Source organism: Aethalodelphis obliquidens, unplaced genomic scaffold, assembly GCF_003676395.1.
Source record: "Aethalodelphis obliquidens isolate GAN/ISIS:26980383/991018 unplaced genomic scaffold, ASM367639v1 scaffold17, whole genome shotgun sequence".
Classification (NCBI taxonomy): domain Eukaryota; kingdom Metazoa; phylum Chordata; class Mammalia; order Artiodactyla; family Delphinidae; genus Aethalodelphis; species Aethalodelphis obliquidens.
In genome coordinates, this window is record NW_020837961.1 from 18,644,772 (window position 1) to 18,670,988 (window position 26,217).

The 26,217-nt window shown below is 35.3% G+C and overlaps 1 protein-coding gene across 6 annotated transcripts in view; it reads left to right on the forward strand.

Annotated features, from left to right (window-relative positions):
* Nucleotides 1–26,217, forward strand: part of BANK1 (B cell scaffold protein with ankyrin repeats 1) — a 430,151-nt gene that overhangs the window by 185,806 nt on the left and 218,128 nt on the right. For all 6 annotated transcript variants that reach the window (XM_027117009.1, XM_027117008.1, XM_027117004.1 and 3 more), the window contains exon 3: nt 21,370–21,524. In XM_027117009.1, the coding sequence (XP_026972810.1) occupies nt 21,370–21,524 (155 nt within the window). The remainder of the gene's footprint in view (nt 1–21,369; nt 21,525–26,217) is intronic.

The window sequence follows — 26,217 nt, forward strand, 5'->3', positions numbered from 1 at the left end:
CTATGTCAATACAGTTAATGTCCTGAAACCTATGTATCTGAGGTCCATAGAACTCCATCCTCAAGTGATCTTCATCAAATTTGGAAGGAAATTACAGATGAGCTGTATTTGACTTAAAAACCCCTTACTCTAGCTAGTAACCAAACGTTTCCTAGTCTCAATAATTATTTTTCTAGACAGACACTTTAAATTTTATTTTCTTAACATCAGTAACATTTTCTCATTCATACTTAGGTTTATGCTAGAAGATAAAAAAACATAAGATCATATCAGATCAACAAACAGCTTGATACAAAATGATGCCTCTAACACTAATTTACCATATGTTTATATTTCACATAGGGAATAGAGCAAGATGCCCTTATATTTTAATTCTTAATTCTTCTCTGAGAAACACAGTAGGCAGTTTAAATTATATGGAGAAATAAGTAAAGATTTAAAAAGTCAGACATTTTATGTTGCCACCAAATGGGAATTCACTTACATTCATATATTTAGGATATATAATTTTCACTTTAAGTTTGCATAAGACATTTTGAATTACTTTTACTAGTGTCTTAATATTCCTATATATTGGGAGAGTTGAATTTTTTTAAATCCCCATTTACAAATTGCATAATAGCAGAGTTGGAATTACATTTGTTCCCAGGAACTACATTTATTTGTTAAATTTTTATGATTGTTCTATTGACTAGGCAATTATGGTTTTCTTTTGAACTGTAATAGGAATGCCGGGAGCAGGTAGAAATTGACACAAGTTCATATTGTATCTCTTTTTTTTTTTATTCTTAATAGTATCATAGTGCTATAAAATGTATTTGTGGGGATATAAATAATGCTCATCAGTTTCTTTAGTAGCTTCCCATATGAAGAAGCTTAGCTTCTATTCAACTTTTTGTTAATTCAACTTTTCCTTTTATTCAGGTACCTCAACAGGAATTCTCTTTGAATAGTGTTATGGTAATTGAGAACATTAAATTTTCAGCTCTACTAGAATGCCACCCAACACCCTAACGAATTATCATTCCTTCCTCTGGAGCTTCTTAAGCAAGGGGAATTTTCTCAATCATTGTTCCATTAGTCAAAATGACTAGAACCATACACAATAATTTTCTTATTCAGTTGACCAAGTTCTTTACAACGCATTGAAATTCTTTTAAAATATGAGAAAATGTGGTTTATATCTAATCTGTAATTGTTTGTAAGTCTTTCAAAGATGTTTAGAAGTTAGGAAAAAGGAGCTATACAATTTTTTTTCCTACTTTCTTTCTTAAGAAAGATACTATATGATTTCAAATATTTAATTTTATAGATTATTTGATCTCAACAAATATATGAAACCAACTTTGAATTATGGATAAGAAATTTTAAATCCAATGAAAAATATTTTTTAAATTAAAAAATTTTCTCTAATTGTGAAAATAAGATATGCTCATTATAAAAAGTCTAAATTGTACAGAAAATATAAAAGAAGCCAGAAAAATATGTCACTCAGAATGACAATACCTGGAGGCAATCACTGTTGACATTTATTTTTCTTTTTGATTGCTTTTAAACTTAGATAGCATTTGAAATTGTAAAAATTTTTTTAAATTAATTTTTATTGGAGTATATAGTTCCTTGACAATGTTGTGTTAGTTTCTACTGTACAGCAAAGTGAATCAGCCATACGTATATATATATCTCCTCTTTTTTGGATTTCCTTCCCATTTAGGTCACCACAGAGCACTGAGTTCCCTGAGTAGGTTCTCATTAGTTATCTATTTTATTGTTAACATTTTGACATTTTCATTCCAAAGATAAATTCTTATAAATGTAGAATACAGGCTGTTTAATAGTTGAGAGAGTACTTGCCAAATATATATGTAGAATCACTTTAAAACAAAATCATAGTTTACGTTAGAGGAAAAGGCAAAGTGTAAGTGGCAAGTATCTGACTATACTGCTGAATGAATGTGGGAATAAAATTTCTTAAAACTCCGAAATGATAAGCCAGGATGTCAAATTTTGCCCTTGGCTCAGGAATGATATGTTAACACTGTTCCATGAGAAAATGAAAATCTCGCCAAAATCAATGTCACACTCTAATGAAAGATTCTAGTATGGGCCAAATACCTCAAAACAATCACACAAAATATTAATATATGGAAGCATAGATTTAGATGGTAATGATAATCTTAGTTACACAGAATTAGGCAAAATATTGATGTAGGGAGAAGCAAAAATAAGCTATAAACAGATGAACTATTAGAAAAATGGAAGAAGATACAAATTTATAATGAAGATTTTTCTGTACTTCCTATAAAGAATTATTTAAAAAACCCTCTTTTATAAAGAAATCATAGACTAGTTCTAGAGTTAAAAATGGTCTCAATATCTTGTCCAACATTGTTATTTGACAGATGATATAATTGAGACCTTGAGACATTACGTTGTTTATGTAGTACCCATAGTATGCAAGTGGGCAGGAGTCTGGGAACATCTGTGCTGAGTCAGGGTGCTGACTCTTTCCCTCTGAATTCCAGTTCTCCAATGGCACTAGTGCTTGCACAGAAGGCATATTACTTCTCTTCCATTATTTGTTCATGAATGATCCAGTCCTTTACGCCTTACATTTTAAAAGTATTTATTTTCTAATATTCAGAATTTCTGTGAGTTATGGACTTCTGTGAGTCAAGCACTGTTATAAGAACTTTATGCACATTTTTAATTTAACCCACACAAAAACAGTGAGGTCTGGGTACTAGTACCATTCTGATTGTTAAGTAAAAATACAAACATGGGAGGGTAGGCAACTAGGAAATGACAGAGCTGGAATGTGGATCAGATACGTCCAGCACCGAATTTTAAATAACTACTGAACAAATTTCTGTTTGATTTGTAAAAATTATTTTTAGGGTCTTTTGGGGGTACCAGCCCATTTTTAACTTCTTAGATGGTTATATAGTCTCAAGTCTAATCAGCGTGTTCTTAAAATTGTCAAGGATTTCCTATTTCAGAGTCTGAGATGAAAACCTGAGGTAGCAGTAATTGGAGTGAGCTTTGCTGAGGATAATGCTGCCACAGGCAGTGAATCCTCTTCTCCATCATCTGTAGCTTCAGTTGTAGAAAGATTTTAGGCTTTCATAAAACACCTCCACATTCTAGATTTAACAGGAGGGTCACACTTGAACATATTTTACATCTTAGGCCATGCGTCTTAATTTACATGTACAAACTTGCAATATATTTTATTTGAAGACAATATTATACAGTCTTTCCATTCCGTTACTTTCTCATGCTAAGTGAAATTCCAGAGTTTTCCTCTCTGGAATAGTATAGCAATACTTAAAAACTTAAAACTTTTAAAGTAAATAAGTTTCTGAGTTTTCCATTTGAAACATTTCCTTTTTTATCCAAAATGTATTCTTCTTCATTTTGGGCATCATATTTCAAAATTGCAACCAAAAATCATTATTCTCTTGTTCTGATCTATCATCTTTCCAGTATGCATGCCTCTTTTATTGGAGTTTGTTTTCCTGTTTCCTTGTCAATATTACTTCCCTATTTTGTGCTTTTTATGATAAATATTCTATGATATTAACCTTAATTTAATAACATAAAATGATACCCCATAGTGTCTTCTTCATCAGCATTTTAGTCATACCAGATTACTCTGATCTTCATGAATGTAGACACTTTTTTCATATTAGCCTTTTGATCACTAGGATATATTTTCACATTGTTATTTGAAGCATTTTATCATTTTCCTCCTTTATTGTTACATTCAGATATTAGGAATGCTTTTTTCTCCCCACAGTCCTGAAACATTTAGATATTAGGAGTGCTTTTTCCATAACCCCCCAAATTCATATACTCCCATAACCCCCCAAATTCATATACTCCACGTCTAATATGTTTCCCCAGTTCCCATGGTAGTTAGTGCCATATCTGTATAATTTATTTTTCCTCATTATTCAACGTTGCATAATTTTCTTTTGAAATATATGTATTGGCTATAAGGAACAATTACCTTCCTTTGGAATACATGGTTTTTTCTTTGTCTTAGTTCAGTTTCCACTAAATAATGGTTTTAGCCAACTGACATTTATTGAGCTTCTACTTTGTGGCAGGCTTAGAGTTGAGGTGGAAACAAAGATCTTCAGCTTCTGCTATCAAGAGCTCACTATCTAATGAAAGAGACAGGAAAACAAATAACTTGTAAATAATATGATCCATGTGACACTTTCTAATGAAGTATAGTACATCCAAAAAGCTATGATCATAGGTAAATTGGAAAAGGTCTTCCACCAGGAGCAACTGTATGATAGGAGTGTTGAAAATTAATTAGGAGGAGAAATGGGGCTGGGCACAGCAGGCAAAGGAAAAGAGCATACATGAACGAATTTGAAAGACGATGGTTACGGTCAGGGGCTGGGAGATTGGAATGGCTACAGTGGGAGTAGAGCATCCTCACAGATGAAGCAAACAAAGTGAGTCATTAGCGCTCTTCTCCAGTCTTAACAGAAGTGGGTCTGCTGATGAGGAAAACTTGCTAGAACTTTTTGTGTGTGAGACTGGGGCCCAGCGAGATGTCTGTGGAACAGCCAAAGGTCTTTTACCTTCAGTGAAAAGTATACCTCTGTGGCAGGAGCACAGGGTTTGGAGTTGGATACTCCTGGATTTGAGCCCTGCTCTGTGACCTATGGCAATTTATTTAACTTTTTAAAAACTCCATTTCTTTATCAGTGAAATGAGAAAATAATAGTGTGCATTTTAGGACACTTGTGAGGGTTAAATGCGATTATGTGTAGAAATCTCTACCTAGGGCACTTGAGACTTAATCTGAACTCAATACATATTACCTCTTATTTTTACCCCAACCCAAGAATCTTCTTTTAGGGTCTTATCTATCAGTAAGGCGAGCCCCAAGGCAAACTTTCCTAGGCTTAACTGCAGAGTCCTCTCGTATTAGTAGATCTCACTGAATAAAAGGGAAAAAAAACCCACCCAAACCTACTTCGGCCCCAAAGGTGTACAGACTCAGTTTCTATAATTTTTATTCAAGTTGAAAAAAAGTTATGCTTATATACACTACTTCCGAGAGAATAAAAGAAAATGAAAGTATTCTATAAAAGGTTGCTTTTATATGGAAGCAGGCAATTTCAAAGTCATTTTGTCTGGCCACATGAAAATATGACACTAAAAACTATAATACATACTAAAATTATTTACATTTTATTTAATTTGGAAATTAAAATAAAATCCTCACGTATAGAGTCCTTGGTATTTTATGGAAATCGTCTTGGATATCAGTTTAAGATGCTGATTACTATTTAAAATGTGTAAAACGCTGGTGGACATTTTTTTAAAAAAACATACCGAAGAAAGTCTGCTGTCAAAGTTCATGTTCTACTCTAGATGACTGTAAAGAATTTGAAGATACTTGAAGGAAAAAAAATATCAGAACTGTATCTGCTCCTTCAAATCCAATTTGGAGAATCATCATCATTACCTACTGATAATGATTCCACATGTTTGGCACTATAAAAAGAGTAATTTTCTCTGGCAGTGAGAGTCAATCCAACAACATACAGACCACCCCTGGGAATTCTTTGTAATATAAAACATTCTTCTGAGATAGTTCAGTGAGCAACAGGACTGGTAAACATATACACTCACATATAAATTGCCCTTTCTATGTAAATTAAGGATCCTAACTAGAACATCAATTTAATGTCAAATGGAGTATAATCTTACACTATCATAAGAGTTAATGCCTTAGACATTTTCACTGGAGTTTTGGGCCATATGTTGTTTTTAACAGCTCTGAAAATTGTGTGTCTTTGATTCTATCAGATCATTCCCGTGATAAACTGAGTGTCATATGCAGGGATTTAACTGTGGGTGGCGAAACAGTATAGTGTAGTGAAAGTCACTACACTTGGAAGTCTGACTAGATATTCCTCTTTGACTTCAGCAATAACTAGCTGTGTGGCCTTGGAAGAGTTCATTTATTGCTCAGAGCCTTATTTTCCTCATTTAAAACATCACCTCCCTCCCTATCTCCCTGAACTCCCTACCAGCCTTCCTGGCTTTAATTACCTTCCCAGCACTTGCCAGCATTGCTACACTCCATATTTATACCAGTATTTTTTGCCTCCACCCCTTTAGCTTGCAAGTGCTTGGAAGGAAGTCTCACCTCAGCTCCCTGTATATCATCTGGCACTTAGTGGGTGCTTCATAAACATCTATTCAAAGAATAAATGAATTAATCTATAAAATGAGGATAATATTAGCACCTACCTCATGGAATCTTAGACATTAGAACACATTAATTGTGTGTTAATGTATGCAAAGCACTAACAACAGTACTTAGCACTTAGTAAATGTTCAGTAGTTTTAGCTGTTATTAATTAATATTCCCGAGGAAGTTTGTTAATAAGTTTGTTAATAAAATCATGGGTATTCATTTCAGAACAAATCTGTATTTGAAATTCTTTTCCTTTTAGCCAATGAATTGATTATAGCATCCCTTTTCATTTGCTAAACTAGAAGACATCATCACTAAAAACTTCCCGGCTTCCTGATAGTAACTTGTGGCTGACTGCTACATTGGGAGTGGAAAGGTCAGGAGTTAGATCCACTTGTTAAAGTAATGTAGTCACTCACTGAGGATTGAACAGAAACTCAAGTCCGGTGGCAAGGGCAAGGGATTTGAAGTGAAGGGTAGTCTTTCATGCTTTTATTATTTAATTAAATTATTCATTCACAGGAGTTTAAAAGCTATCCTATTGTTATTTAAATTTAGGTAATTCAAACAGGAAGCCTCTTTTTCTTATTCTTTCCAAGGGCAGAGGTCTCTCATTAGGGATTCTGGGATCCTGCTCTCATCCTTCTAGTATCTTACCTCCTTTCCTTTCAGCCTTGAGTCATTCACCAAGTCTAGCTACTCCATTAGCTGATGCCCTGCTCCACTGAGCCGTTGAGGAGATTAGATTAGACACATATGCCTTGTTCTTGCTTCCCCGTACTTACCACTCTGAATTCTCCTGAAACGCTAGGATCTGTAGCCACGTCTAAGTTACCTGTACTGAGGGCAACAGCAAAAACAGAAACTTTAAAATTGTCATTAATATGGATGGTTCCCTGAGTCTTAGAGGGAAGACAATTACAGTTTCTTTACAAAGAGAGGTTGTCCCTTTGCCACTGTTAATCCACTTCCCCAATCACATTTCCTTCAAGCATCTCCAATTGAAATATATTAATTCATTCATTTGACAAATAAGTTTTGAGCACCTGTCATGTGTTCAACAATGAACTAGATAGTCAATTCCTCAGTCTCATGGGGATTGAAGAAAAGACTGATCGAGCATTGTTTCCAATGACTAGAATGTTCTCTGTCTCTCCTCTTCACCATTTTACATTTAAAGCCCACTTCTGAGAAGGCCAACCTGAATGCCTGATCACAGTGGTCTTTATCTAACAACTATCCTGTGGTGTTGGTGTCAGTGTTCTTAGCTAGGTAATGGAGCTTTATATACACAAAGAAAGTAATGTCTCCCTAATTAAATTAAAGCTTCTTAGGAGGAAAATAAAATCCATTCATTTTCTAAACAAGATTGAAATTTTATTTTCTATCCAAGAACCAGAAACTCCTCATCATTTACTTTGCAAAATTTAAGATTTTGCTGTTGAATTTACTACTTAGGCTTCTACTATGTTATTCATTGGTTAACCGTATCTACATTTAATTTTTTTAACCTTGTTTGATAAAAAGTAATGTATTGTCTTCACAGCTTTGAAACACATTAGAAGAGGAATAGAAGATTCTATTTGGCTAAGCAATTTATGGGGAAGGAATAGAAATGACTCAGAATTTTTAAACTATCTGCAAATGATTTTAAATGGTTGACAGAAATTCAGTAATCCAGCTTTGAAAAGGGATTATAATTTTAAGTGTGTATTCAAAGTAAAATACAGTGTACCTGAAAATCTTGATTGCAAACAGCCATTAGAATATAAAGCATTATTATTGCACCGAATAGTATAAATACATATAAGATTATCCCATTTTAGTTTTTTTCAAAAATATGCATTTGTATTCTTCAAACGAAGACTATAAGGTATATGTCAAAAAGTTAGCTAGGGTTATCTCTAGGAAATAATACTATAGGTGATTTTATTTTTTTCTTTTTCTTTATGTGTTCTAAATTATAATGAATATTTATTACTTATGTATAAATACATAAATTTGATTATGAAAAATGGAATTGCTGCTGTCCTCTCACCCACTGAAAATGATGAATAATTTTTTGTTGATGTTCATTTTTGTCTGATTGGAAAAGTAATATTTATGGGTTGTTAAAAGTTTAGTTTATATTATAAAAAATTAAGAAAAAAATGTTGTAAATGACTTTTATTCCTACCTCTCAGAAATAATCACTGTTAAAAATAATAGTAGTTTTTTTAATCCCATTATATATACATATATACCAGTACATTTATAGATACATATGACTTACATATATGTATGATACATATATATGTGCATATATCTACACACATGTACATATATATGCTTTTTTATTCAGCTAACATTATAACAAAAATTGTCTCATTCATCTGGAACACTGCTCAAACCATACATTTCATGAATCTCTATTCAAATTAATCTATGCTTTTTCTTAATTGTATGAAAAGATTCACAAAAAGACACTTGTAACTTGCTGAGTTTAGCTGGGTTGAGTGTACATTATCATGCTCTAGGTATTTCAGTGGAATATTTTATAAGACCACAAAAAGTCCTTTCCCTACCCCTGAATTATAGGTCCCATGAATAATTTAGCACTCAAACTTGGAATGATCAATTCATACACAAATTTTTGCTTGTAGCCTAGACTTTAAAAATACAGCAACCGGAACGGATTCAAAACTTTAGTGTCTTTCATTAAAGGGATAATCAAAAGTCTGATGGTCAGTTTCTGTTTGCAATTTTATTCAATAGATATTGATTTTATTTCATTCTGGATAATCTGTTGAAAGTGATTATCATCGATACATCTTGAACTTCTTCAGAGGGGACGTAATTAGGGTTTGTTTCATTGAGTGACATTTCAGTTCTTTCATCTAAGTGCTTTGTGTATGCAGTTGCAGGAGATAACTGTTGACGGCATAGGTAACGCTAATATTGCCTTAGCAACTCTCAGAAAAAGTAAACAATGAAAATGTGTAGGAGAGCAAGCGGCAAGCTTCCTGCTTTCTAATCTTTGGTGATTTTCTCTAGCTTTGTTCTTTGTTCTGTCTTTAGGGTTATACTGATTGAAGTACAGATGTACTTCCTTAAGACAGTCAGGCAAAGACTGTGGTAGATAGAACAAATTACTGTCCTTCAGATACAAGCCACTCCTCCCCCCGCCAAAAAAAAAGAAGCTGGGTATGGATTTATTCAATCATTAAGTCAGGCAACAAACATTTACATCTGAGATGTATATGAATACACAACGTATTATTATGTGTACTCACGTAAATATTGAGCATCTACTATGTTAAAAGCCCTGTTGTATGCATCAGAGATAGAGGGGGAAAAACGAACTAATTACTTGACCTCAAAAACTTGCATTCTAGATGGATGGACAAGAAACAAGGAAACATAAATATTTACATGATATGATTTCAGTTAATGACTTATGCTGTGATAATGTTATGGAAAGTTAATCACATCAAGGTACACATTGTTACTGCACACTGCTTCTCAAACTTCAGCATGTATTCGAATCACTTGGGATCCTTTTAAAAAGCAGATTCTGATTCAGTGGGTCTAGCGTGGTGGCTAGGAGTGTGCATTTCTAATAAGCTGCTGGTCTGAAGACAACTTGAGTTGCAAGATATAGTACCATTTCTGTGTAGCATGTTTGACTAAGAGGTTGGTAGGAAAAGGTAGCTTGAAGAGTGGGTAATGGGTGATGGAATAGAAGGGGAAAAGGTAGGAAAAAGGAGAAAATATAATAAACAGAATGGAAATGGAAATGCAGGTAAAAATGGAACACACAGCCCACCAAAAACAGCATCTCCTTACGTATACTCTGCCTTGGAACTATTCCTGCATGTTATGAACTAAAATTAAAAGACTAAAGTACCAAGAGTAAAATATAAATATACATTGATGCTAACATTTGAGAGAACTTTAGCTGGTAGAGTTTGTGCAGTTACAGTGCCAGGATGAATGTGGGTGTTTCAAACAAAGAGGATTTATCTTATTATTGGAAACCAACATTTGCTTGGCTATATTGAGTATGTTCATTTTTATATATATTTGTTAGGTAAGAAGTTTTATTATGACCATTATTATTTTTCTTTGGACATAGGCTTATTTTGTGCCCCTTATAATGTACCACAGATAACAAAGGTTGTTTAAGAAAGTTGAGGACTAGACTAAATGGTTGGTAAAAATTACATCTTTTTGTACAGTTTGTTTTCTTTACCTCTTGGAGAAATACATGTTTAACTTACCTGAGTGGTTCAGAGTGCTGTAGTCTTTGGTATGACATTAAAACTCCAGGAAAGCATGCTAGAATCTGTACTGCCTTAAGCATACTTAATAAAATCAGCTACATTGTGATTATAGAATCATTTACTAAATTATAAATTTGAGAAATCAAAGATGTTCAGCGTTGAAATTCCAGGGGTATGTTGCAGTCCTTTCTGAATCATAGTTGACTACACAAACTGAGAAAGATGGATTTGTGATCTTTTGAAAATAAAAAAACATTGCTTTTATTCAATTTGATATCAGAAATTAGAAAAGAGAAGGAAACTAATATTGAGTGCCTATCCTAGGCCTGACACATTATACATGTTATTAAATGTAATCAAAACAATCCAACAAGTAAGTCATATTTACCCCATTAAATAATTGAGGAGATGGAAGCTTAGAGTGCACAGTACTTTTTCCAAGGCTGCATGAGAAGACAGGAAGTTTCTTTTTTAGCAGGAGACATGTATCTTCTAGATTATTGTTTGTCTATCTCTCTCTGTTTCCAATTCATTTATGATGAAAGCTGAAACCTGCTTTGTCTATTAACTATTGATAGGTTTGAAGGGTCATTGGGCATTGAGGAATAACTTCTTTTTTCATCAAATCACTATAATGAAAGCAGTTCAAGTGTGATAGCAATAAAAGATTCTACCTTTTTTCAGTCTTCACCTAGTTTTGTTAATTATCAGAAAACCTGTCCTCATGCCAAATGAGGATTTACTCAATTGAAAAACAAATAAAAACAAAGTATAGAAAAACTACACTAAAATAATATTTTTTTGAAAAAACAGTATTAAAAAGTTTTGATTTTGAAAAGCATGTGCAATGCTTTAAAAATTAAATATATAACAGATTTTGCAACTTAATTCATAAAGGAAAATTTATTTTCTAATGCTTAACTATTTTATTATTTTACTCAGCTTACAATGTAATTTGATTGGTTGCTAAGAAAATGACACAAAATTATCTTGCCTTAGGATATCTATGATTTTTTTCCCCTAGCATTATATTTATTTTACAAGAGGAGAGACACCTTTATTCCGGGTGATATTTTTGGAGATTGCTTAGATCACCTGAACATGAGGTGATTTGTGATAAGCTGGTTTATTTCACATATTATCTGCAGAGCAGTGCTTCCTAACAATTTTTACATCATGATACATAAAGAAAATAATCTTTTCTGTAATTTCATTTGCATGTTGTAGAGGAGGGGTAAAGACACATGTGCTCAGTCTGTAAACTTGATCAATTCATTCCTCTATTTGAGAAATGTATATAGTTCAATCTGTAAAACAAATATATTTTCATTATAGAAAACCAGAATAAATATTATATATATTATATATTAACAATAACTGATATTAGTAATACATATAGATATAATAAAATTACTCATAACTCCACCAGCCAGAAATAACCACTCTTGCTATTTTGGGTTTATATAGCTAATCTGTTCTTATGCATTCAGTAGTGTGTCTTGAATTTCTACCGCATAGTTCTGTATATGTATACTTTTTAAAAGACTGTTTTTTAGAGCAGTTTTAGGTTAACAGCAAAACTGAGAGGGAGATAACAGAGATTTCCCGTACACTCCCTCCCTCCCGCCCCCAACAGTATGTGTAGCCACCCCAGCTATCAACATCACTCATCACAATGGTACTTTTTTTTTTTTTACCGTTTAAAATAAAAAGTAGGATGAACCTACTTTGACACATCATAATCCCGCAAAGTTCATAGTTTACCTTAGGGTACACTCTTGCTATTGTATAATCTGTGGGTTTGGACAAATGTATAATGACATGTACCCATCATTAATGGTATCATACAGAGTATTTTCACTGCCCCCCAAATTATCTGTGCTTTGCCTTTTCATCCATCCCCCTTCCACCCCAGACCCCAGCTACACCAGATCTTTGCACTGTCTCTACAGTTTTGCCTTTTCCAGAATGTCATATAGTTGGAATCATACAATGTGTAGCCTTTTCAGATTGGCTTCTTTCACTTAGTAATATGCATTTAAGTTTTTTCCATGTCTTTTCATTGTTTAATATCTTATTGCATTTTAGTGCTGAATAATATTTCATTGTATAGATGTACCACAGTTTGTTCATTCACCTGCTGAAGGACATCTTGATTGCTCCCAAGTTTTTATGAATTATGAGTAAAGCTGCTCTAAATATCTATGTGTAGATTCTTGTGTGGACGTAAGTTTTCAGCTCATTTGGATAAATACCAAGCAATGCATTTGTTGGATTGAATGTTAAGAGTATGTTTAGTTTTGTCAGAAACCACCAAACTGTCTTCCAAAATAGCTGTACCATTTGTATTTCCACCAGTAATTGATGAGAGTTCCTGTTGCTCCACATCCTTGGTAACATTCGGTATTGTCAGTGTTCCAGATTTTGGCCAATCTGATAGGTGTGTAGTACTATTTCATTGTTGTTTTAATTTGCATTTCCCTGATAACATACAATGTGGAGCGTCTTTTCATATGCCTGTTTGCTACCTGTATATCTTCTTTGCTGAGGTATTTGTTAAGAACTTTGGCTGACTTTTAAATTGATTTGGTCATTTTCTTATTGTTGAGTTTGAGTTCTTTATAAATGTTGGAAAACAGTCCTTTACTAAAAGTGTCTTTTGCATATATTTTCTCCCAATCTATGGCTTATCTTCTAATTCTCTAGATATTGTCTTTTGCATACATAAGTTTTTGATTTTAATGAAGTCCAGCTTATCAATTATTTCTTTCATGGATCATTACTTTGGTGTTGTGTCTAATAATCTGTCATCATACCCAAGGTCATACATGTTTTTCCCTTACGTTATCTTCTAGGAGTTTTATAGTTTCGTATTATACATTTAGGACTATGATCCATTTTCAGTTAATTTTTGTGATGGTTGTAAGGTTTTGTGGTGGTTGTAAGGTATCTAGATGCATTTTTTGCATGTGAATGTTTAGTTGTTCCACCTTTTGTTGAAGAGACTGTTTTTGCCCCATTGTATTGTTTTTGCTCCTTGGTCAAAGATTAATTAACTATGTTTATGTGATTCTATTTCTTGGCTCTTACTCTCTTCCATTGACCTATTTGATTATTCTTTTGCCAAGACCTCACTATCGTGATTACTGTAGCTTTATAGTAGGTATTAAAATAGGGTAGTGTCGGTCCTCAAACTTAGTTCTTCACCTTCAATATTAAGCTGCCTACTCTGGGTCTCTTGCCTCTCAATATAAACTATAGAATCAGTTTGTCCATATCTGTAAAGTAACTTGCTGAGATTTTGATTGTGATTGCATTGAATCTATAGCTCAAGTTGGGAAGAACAGACTTCCTGACACTATTGAGTTTTTCTATCCATGAACATAGAATATCTTTCCATTTATTTAGTTCTTATTTGATTTTGTTTATCAGAGTTTTGTGGTTTTCATCATATAGATATTGTACATATTTTGTTAGATTTATACCTAAGTATTTCATTTTGAGGGGGTACTATTGTAAATGGTATTCCATTTTTAATTTCCAATTCCATGTATTTATTGTTAGTATATAGGAAAGCAGTTGCCTTTTGTATATTCACCTTATATCCTGCAATTTAGCTACAGTCACTTCCAGGAATTACTTTGTTGATGCCTTTGGATTTACTAGACAGTCACGTCATCCCAACAAAGTCAGGTTTATTTCTTCCTCCACTATGTGTAACTTTTCTTTTTCTTGCCTTAATTGCATTAACAAGGACTTCCAGTATGATAATGAAAAGGAATGGTAAGAGTTACATCCTCACCTTGAACATGATCCTAGTGGGAAAGCTTTAAGTTTTTCACATTAAGAATGATGTTAGCTGAAGGGTTTTGGTAGATAGTGTTTATCAAGCTGAGAAAATTCCCCTTTATTCCTCGTTTACTAAGAGTTTTTATTATGACTTTGTGTTGGATTTTGTCAAATGCTTTTTCTGCATCTATTGATATGATGATATTATTGTTTTTATTCTTTTTTGGCTTTGATTTGCTAATATTTTGTGAGGATTTTTGCATCTATTTTTATGAGTGATATTGTTCTGTAGTTTTCTTGTAATGTCTTTGTCTGGATTTGGTATTAGGGTAATGCTGGCCTCATAGAATGAGTTAGGAAATATTCCCTCTGCTTCTATCCTCTGAAAGAGATGATAGAGAATTGGTATAATTTCTTCCTTAAATGTTTGGTATAGTTCACCAGTGAACCCATCTGAGTCTGGTGCTTTCTATTTTGGAAGGTTATTAATTCTTGATTCAATCTTTAATAGAAATAGGCTTTAGGCCTATTCATATTGTCTATTTCTTCCTGTGTGAGTTTTGGCAGATTGTGTCTTTCAAGGAATTGGTCCATTTTATTTAGGTTATCAAATTTGTGGCATTGGCTTGTTCACAGTATTCCTTTATTATCCATTTAACATCCATGGGATCTAGATCTCTAGAGTGATGTCCCCCTCTTTCATTTTTCATGTTATTAATTTGTGTCTTCTGCTTGTTCACATGCTCGCTTGCTCTCTGTCTCTCTCCCTCTCTCTCTCTTCCCCTTCTGTTAGCTTGGCTAGAGGCTTATGAATTTTACTGATCATTTTGGAGAACCAACTTTTGGTTTCATTGTTTTTTTTCTTTTTTCTCCAAATTTCAATTTCATTGATTTCTGTTCTAATTCTTATTTCTTTTCTTCTGCTTACTTTGAATTTAATTGGCTCTTCATTTTTAGTTACCTAAGGTGGAAACTTAAATTTGGTTTTAGATCTTGCTTCTTTTCTAATACATGTACTCAATGCTAACAATTTCCCTCTAAGCACTGCTTTTGCTGCATCTCACACATTTTGCTGTTATATTTTTATTTTCATTCAGTTCAAAATATTTTTTTAATTTCTTTTGAGATTTCTTCTTTGACCCATGTATTATTTAGAACTATGTTGTTTAATCTCCATATATTTGGGGATTTCTCAGTTATCTTTCTGTTACTGATTTCTAGTTTAATTTTATTGTGGTCTGAGAGCAGACATTGTTCAATTTCTATTCTTTTAAATTTGTTAAGGTGTGTTTTATGGCTCAGAATGAGTTCTATCTTAGTGAATGTTCCATGTGGGCTTGCAAAAAAATGTATATTCTGTTTCTGTTGGATGAAGCAGTCTATAAATGTCAATTATATGCAGTTTATTAATGGTGTTGTTGAGTTCAATTACATCCTTACTGATTTTCTGCCTGCTGCTTCTGTCCATTTCTGAGACAGAGGTGTTGAGGTTTCTAACTGTAATAGTGGATTCATCTATTTCTTTTTGAAGTTCTATTAGTTTTTGCATCGCATAGTTTCACACTCTGTTGCTAGGTGTACGCACATTAAGAATTGTCATGTCTTCTTGGAGAATTCACCCCTTTATCATTATGTAATGTCCTTCTTTATCCCTGATAAATTTTCTTACTTTAAGGTCTGCTCTGTCTGAAATTAATATAGCTACTGTTGCTTTCCTTTGTTTAGTATTAGCATGGTGTATTTTCCCATCCATTTACTTTTAATCATTATATGTTTCTATATTTAAAGTGGGTTTCTTGTAAACAACATATAGGTGGGTCTTGTTATTTGTTCCACTGTGATAATCTGTTTTTTAATTGGTGCATTTAGACCTTGGCATTCAAAATGATTACTGATATAGTTGGATGAATATCTACCATATTCATTACTGTTTTCTGTTTTGCTCCCCTTGTTCTTTATTCCTATTTTTGTCTTCTACTCTTTTTCTGCCATTTGTGATTTTAATTGAGCATTTTATATGATTCCATTTTTCTACTTTTTTAGCATAGAAGTTATACTTAAAAAAATAATTTTTTTTCGGGTTTATCCTAGAGTTTGCAATATGCATTTACAGCTAACGCAAGTCTACTTTCAAATAACACTGTATCACTTCATAGGTAGTATTATTACCTTATAATAATAAAATGATCATAATTCTTCCTTTCTATACTTTATATCATTGCTTTCATTTATTTTATTTATAAACATACACAAGCATATATATGTAAATATTTATATAAGATTTGTACATAAGCATACATTATTGGATATATTGTTGCTATTATTATCTTGAACAAACTGTTATCTTCTAGATCAATCACAAATAAGAAAAATATTTATTTTACCTTCAGTTATTCCTTCTTCGATGCTCTCCCTTCATTATGCAGATCTGAATTTCTGATCTATATTATTTTTCTTCTCACTAAAGAACTTCTTTTTTCTTTCAGGCAGGTCCACTGATAATAAATTATCTCAATATTTGTTTGTCTGAGAAAATCTCTATTTTTCCTTCAGCTTTAAAAGATAATTTCACAGAGTACAGAATTCTGGGTGGGTGGTTTATTTCTCTTATACTTTTAAGTATTTCACTCCACTCTCTTGCTTGCATGGTTTCTGAGGATAAGTCAGATATAATTCTTATCTTTGTTCCTCTATAGGTAAGGATTTTTTTCCTCTAGCTTTTTCTCAAATTTTGTTTGTTTTTGATTTTCTGCAGTTTGAAGATGATATCCCTAGGTATATCCCATTTTGGGGGGGGGCGGATTTTCCTAGTTGGTGTTCTCTGAACTTCCTGGATCTGTGATTTAGTGGCTGACATTAATTTGGGGAAATTCTCAGTCATTATTTTTTGAAATATTTCTTCTGTTCCTTTCTCTCTTTCTTCTACTTCTGGTATTCCCATTATGTATATGTTACACTTTTCATAGTTGTCCCACAGTCCTTGGATATTCTGTCAATTTTTTTTCTTTAGTCTTTGTTCTCTTTGCTCTTCAGTTTTCAAGGATTCTATTGATATATCCTCTAGCTCAGAGATTCTTTCCTCAGTCATGTCCAGTTTTTACTAATAAATCCATCAAAGACATTGTCTGTTTCTGTTACAGTGTTTTTAATCTCTAGCACTTTCTTATGGCTCTTAGGATTTCCATCTCTGTGCTTACATTGCCTATCTGTTCTTGCATTCTGTCTAATTTTTTATTAATTTTTTAAATTATTATTATTTTTTGTGGCACACGGGCCTCTCACTGTTGTGGCCTCCCCCATTGCGGAGCACAGGCTCCAGACACGCAGGCTCAGCGGCCATGGCTCACGGGCCCAGCCGCTCCACGGCATATGGGATCTTCCCGGACCAGGGCACGAACCCACATCCCCTGCATCGGCAGACGGACTCTCAACGACTGCGCCACCAGGGAAGCCCTAATTTTTTTTTTTTTTAAACATCTTTATTGGAGTATAATCGCTTTACAATGGTATGTTAGTTTCTGCTGTATAACAAAGTGAATAAGCTATACATAAACATATATCCCCATATCTCCTCCCTCTTGCATCTCCCTCCCACCCTCCCTATCCCACCCCTCTAGGTGGACACAAAGCACTGAGCTGATCTCCCTGTGCCCTGCGGCTGCTTCCCACTAGCTATCTATTTTACATTTGGTAGTGTATATATGTCCATGCCACATTATAGCCCTTAGCATTCTAATCAGAGTTGTTTTAAATTCCCAGTCTGATAGTTCCAACATCCCTGCCATGTCTGATTCTAGTGCTTTCTCTGGTCTCTTCAATTTGTGTTTTCTACCTTTTGGTATGCCTTGTAATTTTTCTTGATGACTAGACATAATATACTCTATAAAAAGAACTGCTGTAAATAAGCCTTTAGTAATGTGGTGGTGAGGTGTGGCGGAGAGGAGGCTTTCTAGAGTTCTGTGATTAGGTTTCAGTCCTTTAGTGAGCCTATGCCTCTGGACTGTGGACCTCACAAGAGTTTCTCAGTTTTTTTCTCCCCTTTAGGTGAGAGAGGATTATTCCAGTGGGCTGCAGTTGGGTATTTCTCTTCCTCTGGTCGATTAGAATGTGGTAATACCCCAGCAGATTTGGCTCTGATTAACTAGTTTCCACCCAGGGCAGGCCTTGTTAAGAAGAACAGAGTGTCCTGGAGTATTTAAAGATGTTTCCTGTTCCATTGAAGCAGGAGGGCATGTTCCCCAGTATTTGCTGTGGGAATCTTATCAAGCTCCTAGAGGTAAATTTCAAAATATTGTGTTCCCCCCACCTTTTGGCTGAATTCCCCTGGAGTTTTTAACTCTCAGACTTGTCCTCATTGAGTGTCCAGCAATTTGTCAATTACGGTTCAGGTTTCTCTACCCTGGCACTGGCTGCTGGGGCCATTTCCACTCCTGAGTTTCTGCTCTGGTAAGCTGAGACTCTCTATCCACCTGCCTGTCTCTCCAGCCTTGGGGGCAGCAGTTTGTGCTGTGTCCACGCCTCCCTTAAGAATCAAAGAAAAGTTATTGATTTTTTAGTCTGTTCAACTTTTTGTTTGTTAGGTTGGAGTGGCAACTTCCGAAGCTCCTTAAATATGGAACCTGCAGGAAGTCCTATACTTCTTATTTTACTAAAATGGGAACCTACAAAATTGACAATTTTGTAACTTGATTTTTTTTCACTTATATCATAAACTTGTTCCTTGTTGTTAAATATTCTTTGATGGAATTTTAATTATTGACAGTATCTTTTATCACATTACACATTTTTCATCTGGTCCCTTATTGCTTCAACTGCTCCCAGTTTTCTGCATTATAAACAGTGCTTCTGTGAACATTCATAGAGGTAAATCTTTTGTACATCCATGATTATGTCCTCAGGGTAAAGAAAATAGCTCTTCTTAACCTAATACCACAGATGAATTAGCAGAAAACATCCTAGATACTGCTGCAGTGGAACAACTTACACCCTTTAAGATATATAAAATGAAATCAGTTTCCTTGTTCTTTCTTCAGTTCACAAAGTGATTGAGCCAGTTCTATACAACCTTTCACTAATTTGGTGTGTGTGTGTATGTGTGTGTGTGTGTGTGTGTGTATGAGAGAGAGAGAGAGAGAGAGAGAGAATGAGACTGCTTATGGAAGTGTTTAAAATTGTTAGAGTAATAAAGGCTGTTTCTCATTTCATTTCAAGCAAGACTAGTACTGGGAGAATCTGGAAATCCCAGGTGCTTTTGTACTTTTATTCTATAACTTTCATAAGACAGAAAAAAAAAGAATCCGAAACAAAACTGTCTCCTTCTTAGATGTGGCATGGAGACAGCTCCTCTCCAGAGGACATCACTTTTGTTACTCTGCTTTTCTGATAGAATTACCTGTATGAAACTGCTGACTTCACTTTCTGGAAACCAGAATTCTAGCCAACTTCATCTAAATTGCCTTTGACTCTTCTTCCTTTTTATCCTGTCAATTCCCTTTTGCCAAAGACCACTAGGACACACCTGTCCTTGAACTATTTTTTTTTGCTAGTTGCAATGAAGAGAAGGCCACCATGGAGAACCATGGGACACCTCAGGAAGACTGTATTAAGAAAAGACTCATTGTAGGATTTAGGGTTGCCTTAAATGATTTGAGGAAGGGTTCCTGGAAGTAGGGCTTTGCTATAGTTTGCTTGCTGTCAAAAAGCACATGTAATTTTATGGTTTCGTGTATTAACAACTTATTGAGAAGCAGGGTAACCAGCTATACCAGTATACTTGAAACTGAGGGGGTTTCTGGGACACAGCGTTTTCAGTGCCCAAACCAAAAATATCCCAAGCAGACTGGGAGGAGCTGGTTACCCTACCTGGAAGGCAAGAGAAGTGAAAAGAGGCTGAGACTGGAATTGGTAAAGAAGCAACATCACTCACAGGAGCCAGGATTCAGGATGTTTGGTTATTTTGTGGTTTGGACAGCGTTCATGTTTTTGCCTGGATTCAGACATGATTACAAAGTGGTCTGATCTCTGACTTGAGCCATCATGGTGACAGGTGGCCTTGTCTGATGGGGATGTTCTGCAAAATTGTTGATGTTCTGTAGGAGAACAGGAGGCCACCTTCTAGCAACACCAAGGCCTTCACACGGTATCAGGCCAGTATCTAGCTGTCAGGAGCTGTTTTCCTTTTCTCCAATTCCCTTCTTTGAGGATTTGAGAGATACATTTGAGGTTGGCCTAAGATGACAGTTGTGAGAGTCTCTAGTGGTGAGAGCCTTGGTTCCAGTCGTATTGGTTCTGTGCCCTAATAAAATGCTCTGGGCTTTGAAACATTGAGTAATAAAAGTATTATCCATCTCTCTTAACACAACTCTTCTTCAATAGAGAAAAGTGTCTTAATGATTGAGACGATGCTAAGTTAATAAATGTTAAATGTTTTAAAAATCAAATACTTATTTCCCTTCTTTGAGATTCAAAATTCACATTAGCATATTTTAGTGTTCTTAGTAATACTGCCATAAAGAAACCCAACTTATTTAATTCAGGACACTTTTTTCACAGAACACATTAACATTTTGATGAACACTAATATTTCACTGTTAAACTAGTGTTTCATAGAAATACTAGTTTATTTAGTGATTGTCTCCTAGTTACGCTTTTTGTTTTTAAAATTAGAAATATATGTGAAGGGTAAATAATTGTTCTGATTTAAAATGAATAAATTTTCTTAATTATAGGCATTGAAAAGAAATAGCTTCATGTTTTTCAGATTTATTGTTTTAATATTAAGAGACAATATTAAATGGTGGTTGGATTTTTTGGGGGAAAATACTTAACTAGTGGATGAAAATGTTATGTATTTGATTTAGTTTAGTAGCTTACGGTTATAATACTAGTTAACTTATGAAGCATTATTTTAATTATTAACATTGGTTCATTTACTTTAGCTGTCTTAAACTCAGTTTGGTTATCCCACATATTAATTGTTTAGCAATTATAAATAAATCAATTGTTTAGCAATTAGTTTTTATAGCAATGGAGGAAATAATATGGCCTTAGCTATATTGTAATCTACATTCATGAACTTTCCTCTAGATTCTGAGGACTACCTTGAGGTCATTATTCCAACAGACCTAAGAGTGGAACATTCTGGGCAAATAAGTGAGAGAAAGGAAATTGAAGAATTATCAGAAGCTTCAAGAAGCACCATATCACAGGCAGTGGTGCTTCCCGCTGAGATTCCATGTGAGGTCAGTAAAGACACCTTGTTATTTAAGTGACTGCATTATTTTAATGGATACTGCATTTCAGTAGAATGTAACTAACACTAGAAGCTACAACATAGAGGCATTTTTGTCTACTCTGTTCATGGCAATGTCCTCAGAACCCAGAACAATATCTGGTAGTAGGCATTTGATACATATTTGTTGAATAATAAAGTATTGAAACATATATGAAAGCATCATTTTATTAAATGTTACTTGATGTGTTACAAACAGATTTACAATTGCTATATATATCAAGCTATTTAAAAGAAAGTTGGATTCATATTAACCAGATCAAGGATTTTATTTTCATAAAAGGAATTACATTCTTGAATAGAATTTGAAAATACTTATTTTTTATGGCCACTGATTTTTAAATTATAAAACATATATCAAAGGCCTACATTATGAAGTGGAACTATCATAGAGCTAGAAGAGCTGGTCCTTTGGGGAATAAAAGTATAATGTTAGAGGGAGTGGATTTCTCAGGAGGTGACTATATGAACACATGTTGCCAACATTTCTTCCTTCTAAGTCTTCATTGGACTGAGCCACTAAAATAAGCCTACTGCTAGAGCTTGACCAAAACTTGGGCTTCGTGATCTCCAGACAATAAAAAGATGCTGGTCCTCAGTGTCTATGGTGTGCTTGACCAGGAAGAGCAAAAGATACAGGACGACCTTGAGAGCTGCATGAGAGGGTCCTTCAGGTGGACGCCAGTAGGTTAATGTGACAGGAGCTGCACTTGTCTGCTTACTGGGATGCATATTTTGGAAGAGAATCCCCTGATCCTGATGATACCAGCAGCCCTGGGAGAAGCAGAACGTTCTGTGCAGTTTGGGAAAGCTTAATTCCCTCACCTCCAGACCCCATCCCCAAACAGGAGAATCGCCGTTTTATTATGTTATCGGTTCCAGAGGAACAAAAACTTCTTTGACACTCCCTTAAAGACCCCAGGAAATGAAACTGTACAGGTTTGAGGCAACTGAGATAGAGGATCAGGCAAAGAACAATTGCAACCTACTTGAGGAAGGGAGATCAGGCCAAACAAGCAGAACCAGTGGCTCCTATTGAGTCAGAAATAATGGAAGAGACGGAAATAAATAGAAGAGACTATAAAATGGAAATTAGAACTGTTCTCAAGTAGGGAAAGTCAAAGCAAAAAAAGAAAAAAAAAAACCCTCTGGAACTAAAAATTGCTCACCAGGAATTATGCAATGAGTCTAAATAGCTGCTTTCAAAAATATCTGCAAGAGTAAAATTTGAACAGTATAAAACCTTTCCATTATTAAATTGCAGAGAAATCGAAATCCAAAACTTAAACCCCACTGCCCTCCAAGCAGAGATAGCTCACTCAGATGGCTGAGCAGGATGAAGGTTCTTTCAGTAACAGAACTGTGGGCTTTTACTGACATGGATACAATTCTTTCAGACCCTCTGCAGTTAAATTATTTCAATTCCAAATCTCTCTTGGGTACCCCACTTTTTTTTTTTTTTTTTTTTTTTTTTTTTTTTGTGGTACGCGGGCCTCTCACTGTTGTGGCCTCTCCCGTTGCGGAGCACAGGCTCCAGACGCGCAGGCTCAGCGGTCATGGCTCACGGGCCCAGCCTCTCCGCGGCATGTAGGATCTTCCTGGACCGGGGCACGAACCCGTGCCCCCTGCATTGGCAGGCAGACTCTCAACCAATGCGCCACCAGGGAAGCCTGGTACCCCACTTTTTAAACAGTTCTAAGAGTTGAAAGGTCATATAAGATTATTTTAGCATCAGACCTACACATTAAAAAATTTAAATAAACAAATCCCTGGACCAAAAATAGTCATCCCAGTCAAAACCTTGTGTTCTCAGAACCTAGATCTTAGTATAGTCTGAATCCAAGTCCCAATTTCCAAGCACCGCAGGAAAGATTATTTGTATCCAAATGAGTGAAAATCATGTTTCAGATTTGCCAGGATAACGTTCAGTCTATGCCAATTGTCTGAAAGCACAACCTGTGAACATTTCTGAGAAGTCTTTGAATTACTGGGTAAGTAGAGTCCGCTTAAGGATATGACCTTCTTTCTCTGGAAGTGATATTTTGAGACTTCCCTGCCATGGTATAAAAATCTAGAAATTTACAAGACTATCCTTGCCAGTCACCAGGTCATATTTGAGATGTGCCTCTTTCCCACCCAGTATCTTCAAAATCTATGGATTTCCCCTTATGGTTTTATGTTTCCAGCATGCTGGTGCTGAGTTGACTGGTTCAATCTAATAGCATCATCTTCATTCTCTCTGATGACCAGAGAATTAGTTTTAGTCTCACCTGTTGCCTCTTGCTGCAGAACTGCTTGGGTCTGCGGACCTGCCCCTGGAGAAGTGCTCTCCCTGTTCCCTCCTCTGCTCTGGAGAAGCAGCATAAGTAGATAGTTTAACTGAGGCAACAGGTAAGGCTGCTGTTGCTTTTGACCCCAGGAGCCTGGCAGTATTGATCCCTCTGCTGAGTCATCTTTCCCAGCATTGTTCCTTTCCATGGATTTCGGATTTCCTGGACCTTGAAATTTTGTGCCCCTTCAAAAATAGCAGAAAAAAGGTTTTTTTCTTCAACAGTTTTTTTTCATGCACTAGTGAAGATGTGCCTGCAGTGTTCTGTTTATGTAAGTTATTCCCTATCCTTTTAAGAAATACCTAAATGAGTTTTAACAGTTTAATTCTGCTGCTTAATTTTGCCTCTTTTCTAGGATTAGCAATATTTGTTCTACTTTAGTATGTGTTAAGCTTTTTTTTTTTTTTTTTGGTTGGTGTGGGCCAGGATATTTGCTTTTCTAGCATATTCTTCCTGATTTTGTCTTGTATAGGGTAATTGATCACGAGAGGTATGAAATCAGTGAATTCTAAGCCTGCTAATAATAAGCACATCCATTGTTCAAATGAATCTTATCCAGTTTTTTTCCGTCATGAATAATCCACCTGGGAGGCGTTCTTCCATTGGAATAACATCTAAACCAGAACCGGACCTGGTCTATTATCTGCTAGCTTCTTTTCCCTTTGCTGTGTATTTACTCCAAAGTCCTAATTTTATTAATTTCTCAGGCAGATTCCCTCAGAGCAGTGGTTCTTACCTGGGACTGATTTGACTGTCTCTCCCAAAGGGATATTTGGCAAAGTCTGCAGTCAGGTTTGTTGTCATAACTGGGGGGTTGCTACTGGCATCTGGTGGGTAGAAGCCAGGGATGCTGCTAAACATCTGCAGTGCACAGGGCAGTCCCCACAGCAATGACTTCTCTGGTTCAAACATGTCAGTACTGCCAAGGATAAATCCTGCCCCAGAGGATAGGAAGTACATTCATGCCTCTTAATAATAGGTCACTTTCAAATCACCTAGTAATGGCATCAAGGAGGCAGTGCTCTTCTTCAGAGGCTTGTCTGCAGTCCTGCCAGTTGTTCTATGATCACTTGTTACAGCTGCATCATCTCTAAAAAGTGATTCAGTCACTGGATTTTTTTTAAATAGATTTGGCCTGAATCTTTAAGAGAGAGCCTATGAATGTTTTCCTCAATGGCCCTCTCGGAAGTACTGCGGTTTGCTCCCAGATGCCTCTTGCCTCTCCTGTGATTTCTCTGAGCCCCAGTCACGGGTCAGGAATGGCCTCTCTATTGCTTCTTCAGTAGCACAGTCCTAAAGGGCAGTCAAGAGTGAGCTTATTTTTTCTATCTTGTTTTACCTGTGTAGGCAGGACTTCAATGTCATTCTCCCTTCCTTTTGATAGAATCTGCTGCAGTCGCAGCTTTTCTCCACCCCAAACCTCTTTACTTCCTTTGGTATAATTAACTGATATTTCTTTATATTTATGTTATTCTCCCACTGCTACTGTTCCGATAAGACTGAAATATGCTTTTAAAAGTAGTCTGGTCACTTGTTGATTTCTTGAGCAAATTTAGTTCTTAAAGTTCTAGCATAACCAGAAAAGGCCTTTTAAGGGGGCTTATCAGCGTTTGGATCTATATTAATTTCATTGTCATTTTTCTATCTGAATCCTAGAACGTGGCGTATTCCCTAATAAAGACCTTCATTTTATTTGACCTTTACTGGTGTTTAGCTTTGTGGCTGCAACCATAATATGAGACTCCAAACCTAAATCTGTATAGACCACAGATTATATAACCAGTGACTCTAGCGAAACTCTGAGAATATATAAAGGGGTGTGACTTGTAGAAGGGCCCACAGGCAAACTACAAAAACTTCAGAGATTAGCTCCTACCTCTTCACTCCTTGGCACTGAATCCAGTTTAAAACAATACACAGAAGCTAACAGCACTGCCCACTTATTTCTGACACCAAGTTACACACTAGTCCTTGGTAGCCAACCTTAACTTAAAGTCAAGTCCTGTGATTTAATTGAAAAATACAGTTAAAGCAGCAAAAGATTATTATGTGTATCAATGCCTAAAATGTCTGTGTTGTGAAGTATTACCCCTTTCGAGATAAGGTTTTACGATGACAAAAGATATTTTTTCCCTGTAACCACGTGGTTCTCAAACTAAGCAGCATATAGAGATTACTAGGGGAGGTTTTAAAAAATAATAATGTCTGGGCTTCCCTGGTGGCGCAGTGGTTGAGAGTCCCCGTGCCGATGCAGGGGACCCAGGTTCGTGCCCCAGTCTGGGAAGATCCCACATGCCGCAGAGTGGCTGGGCC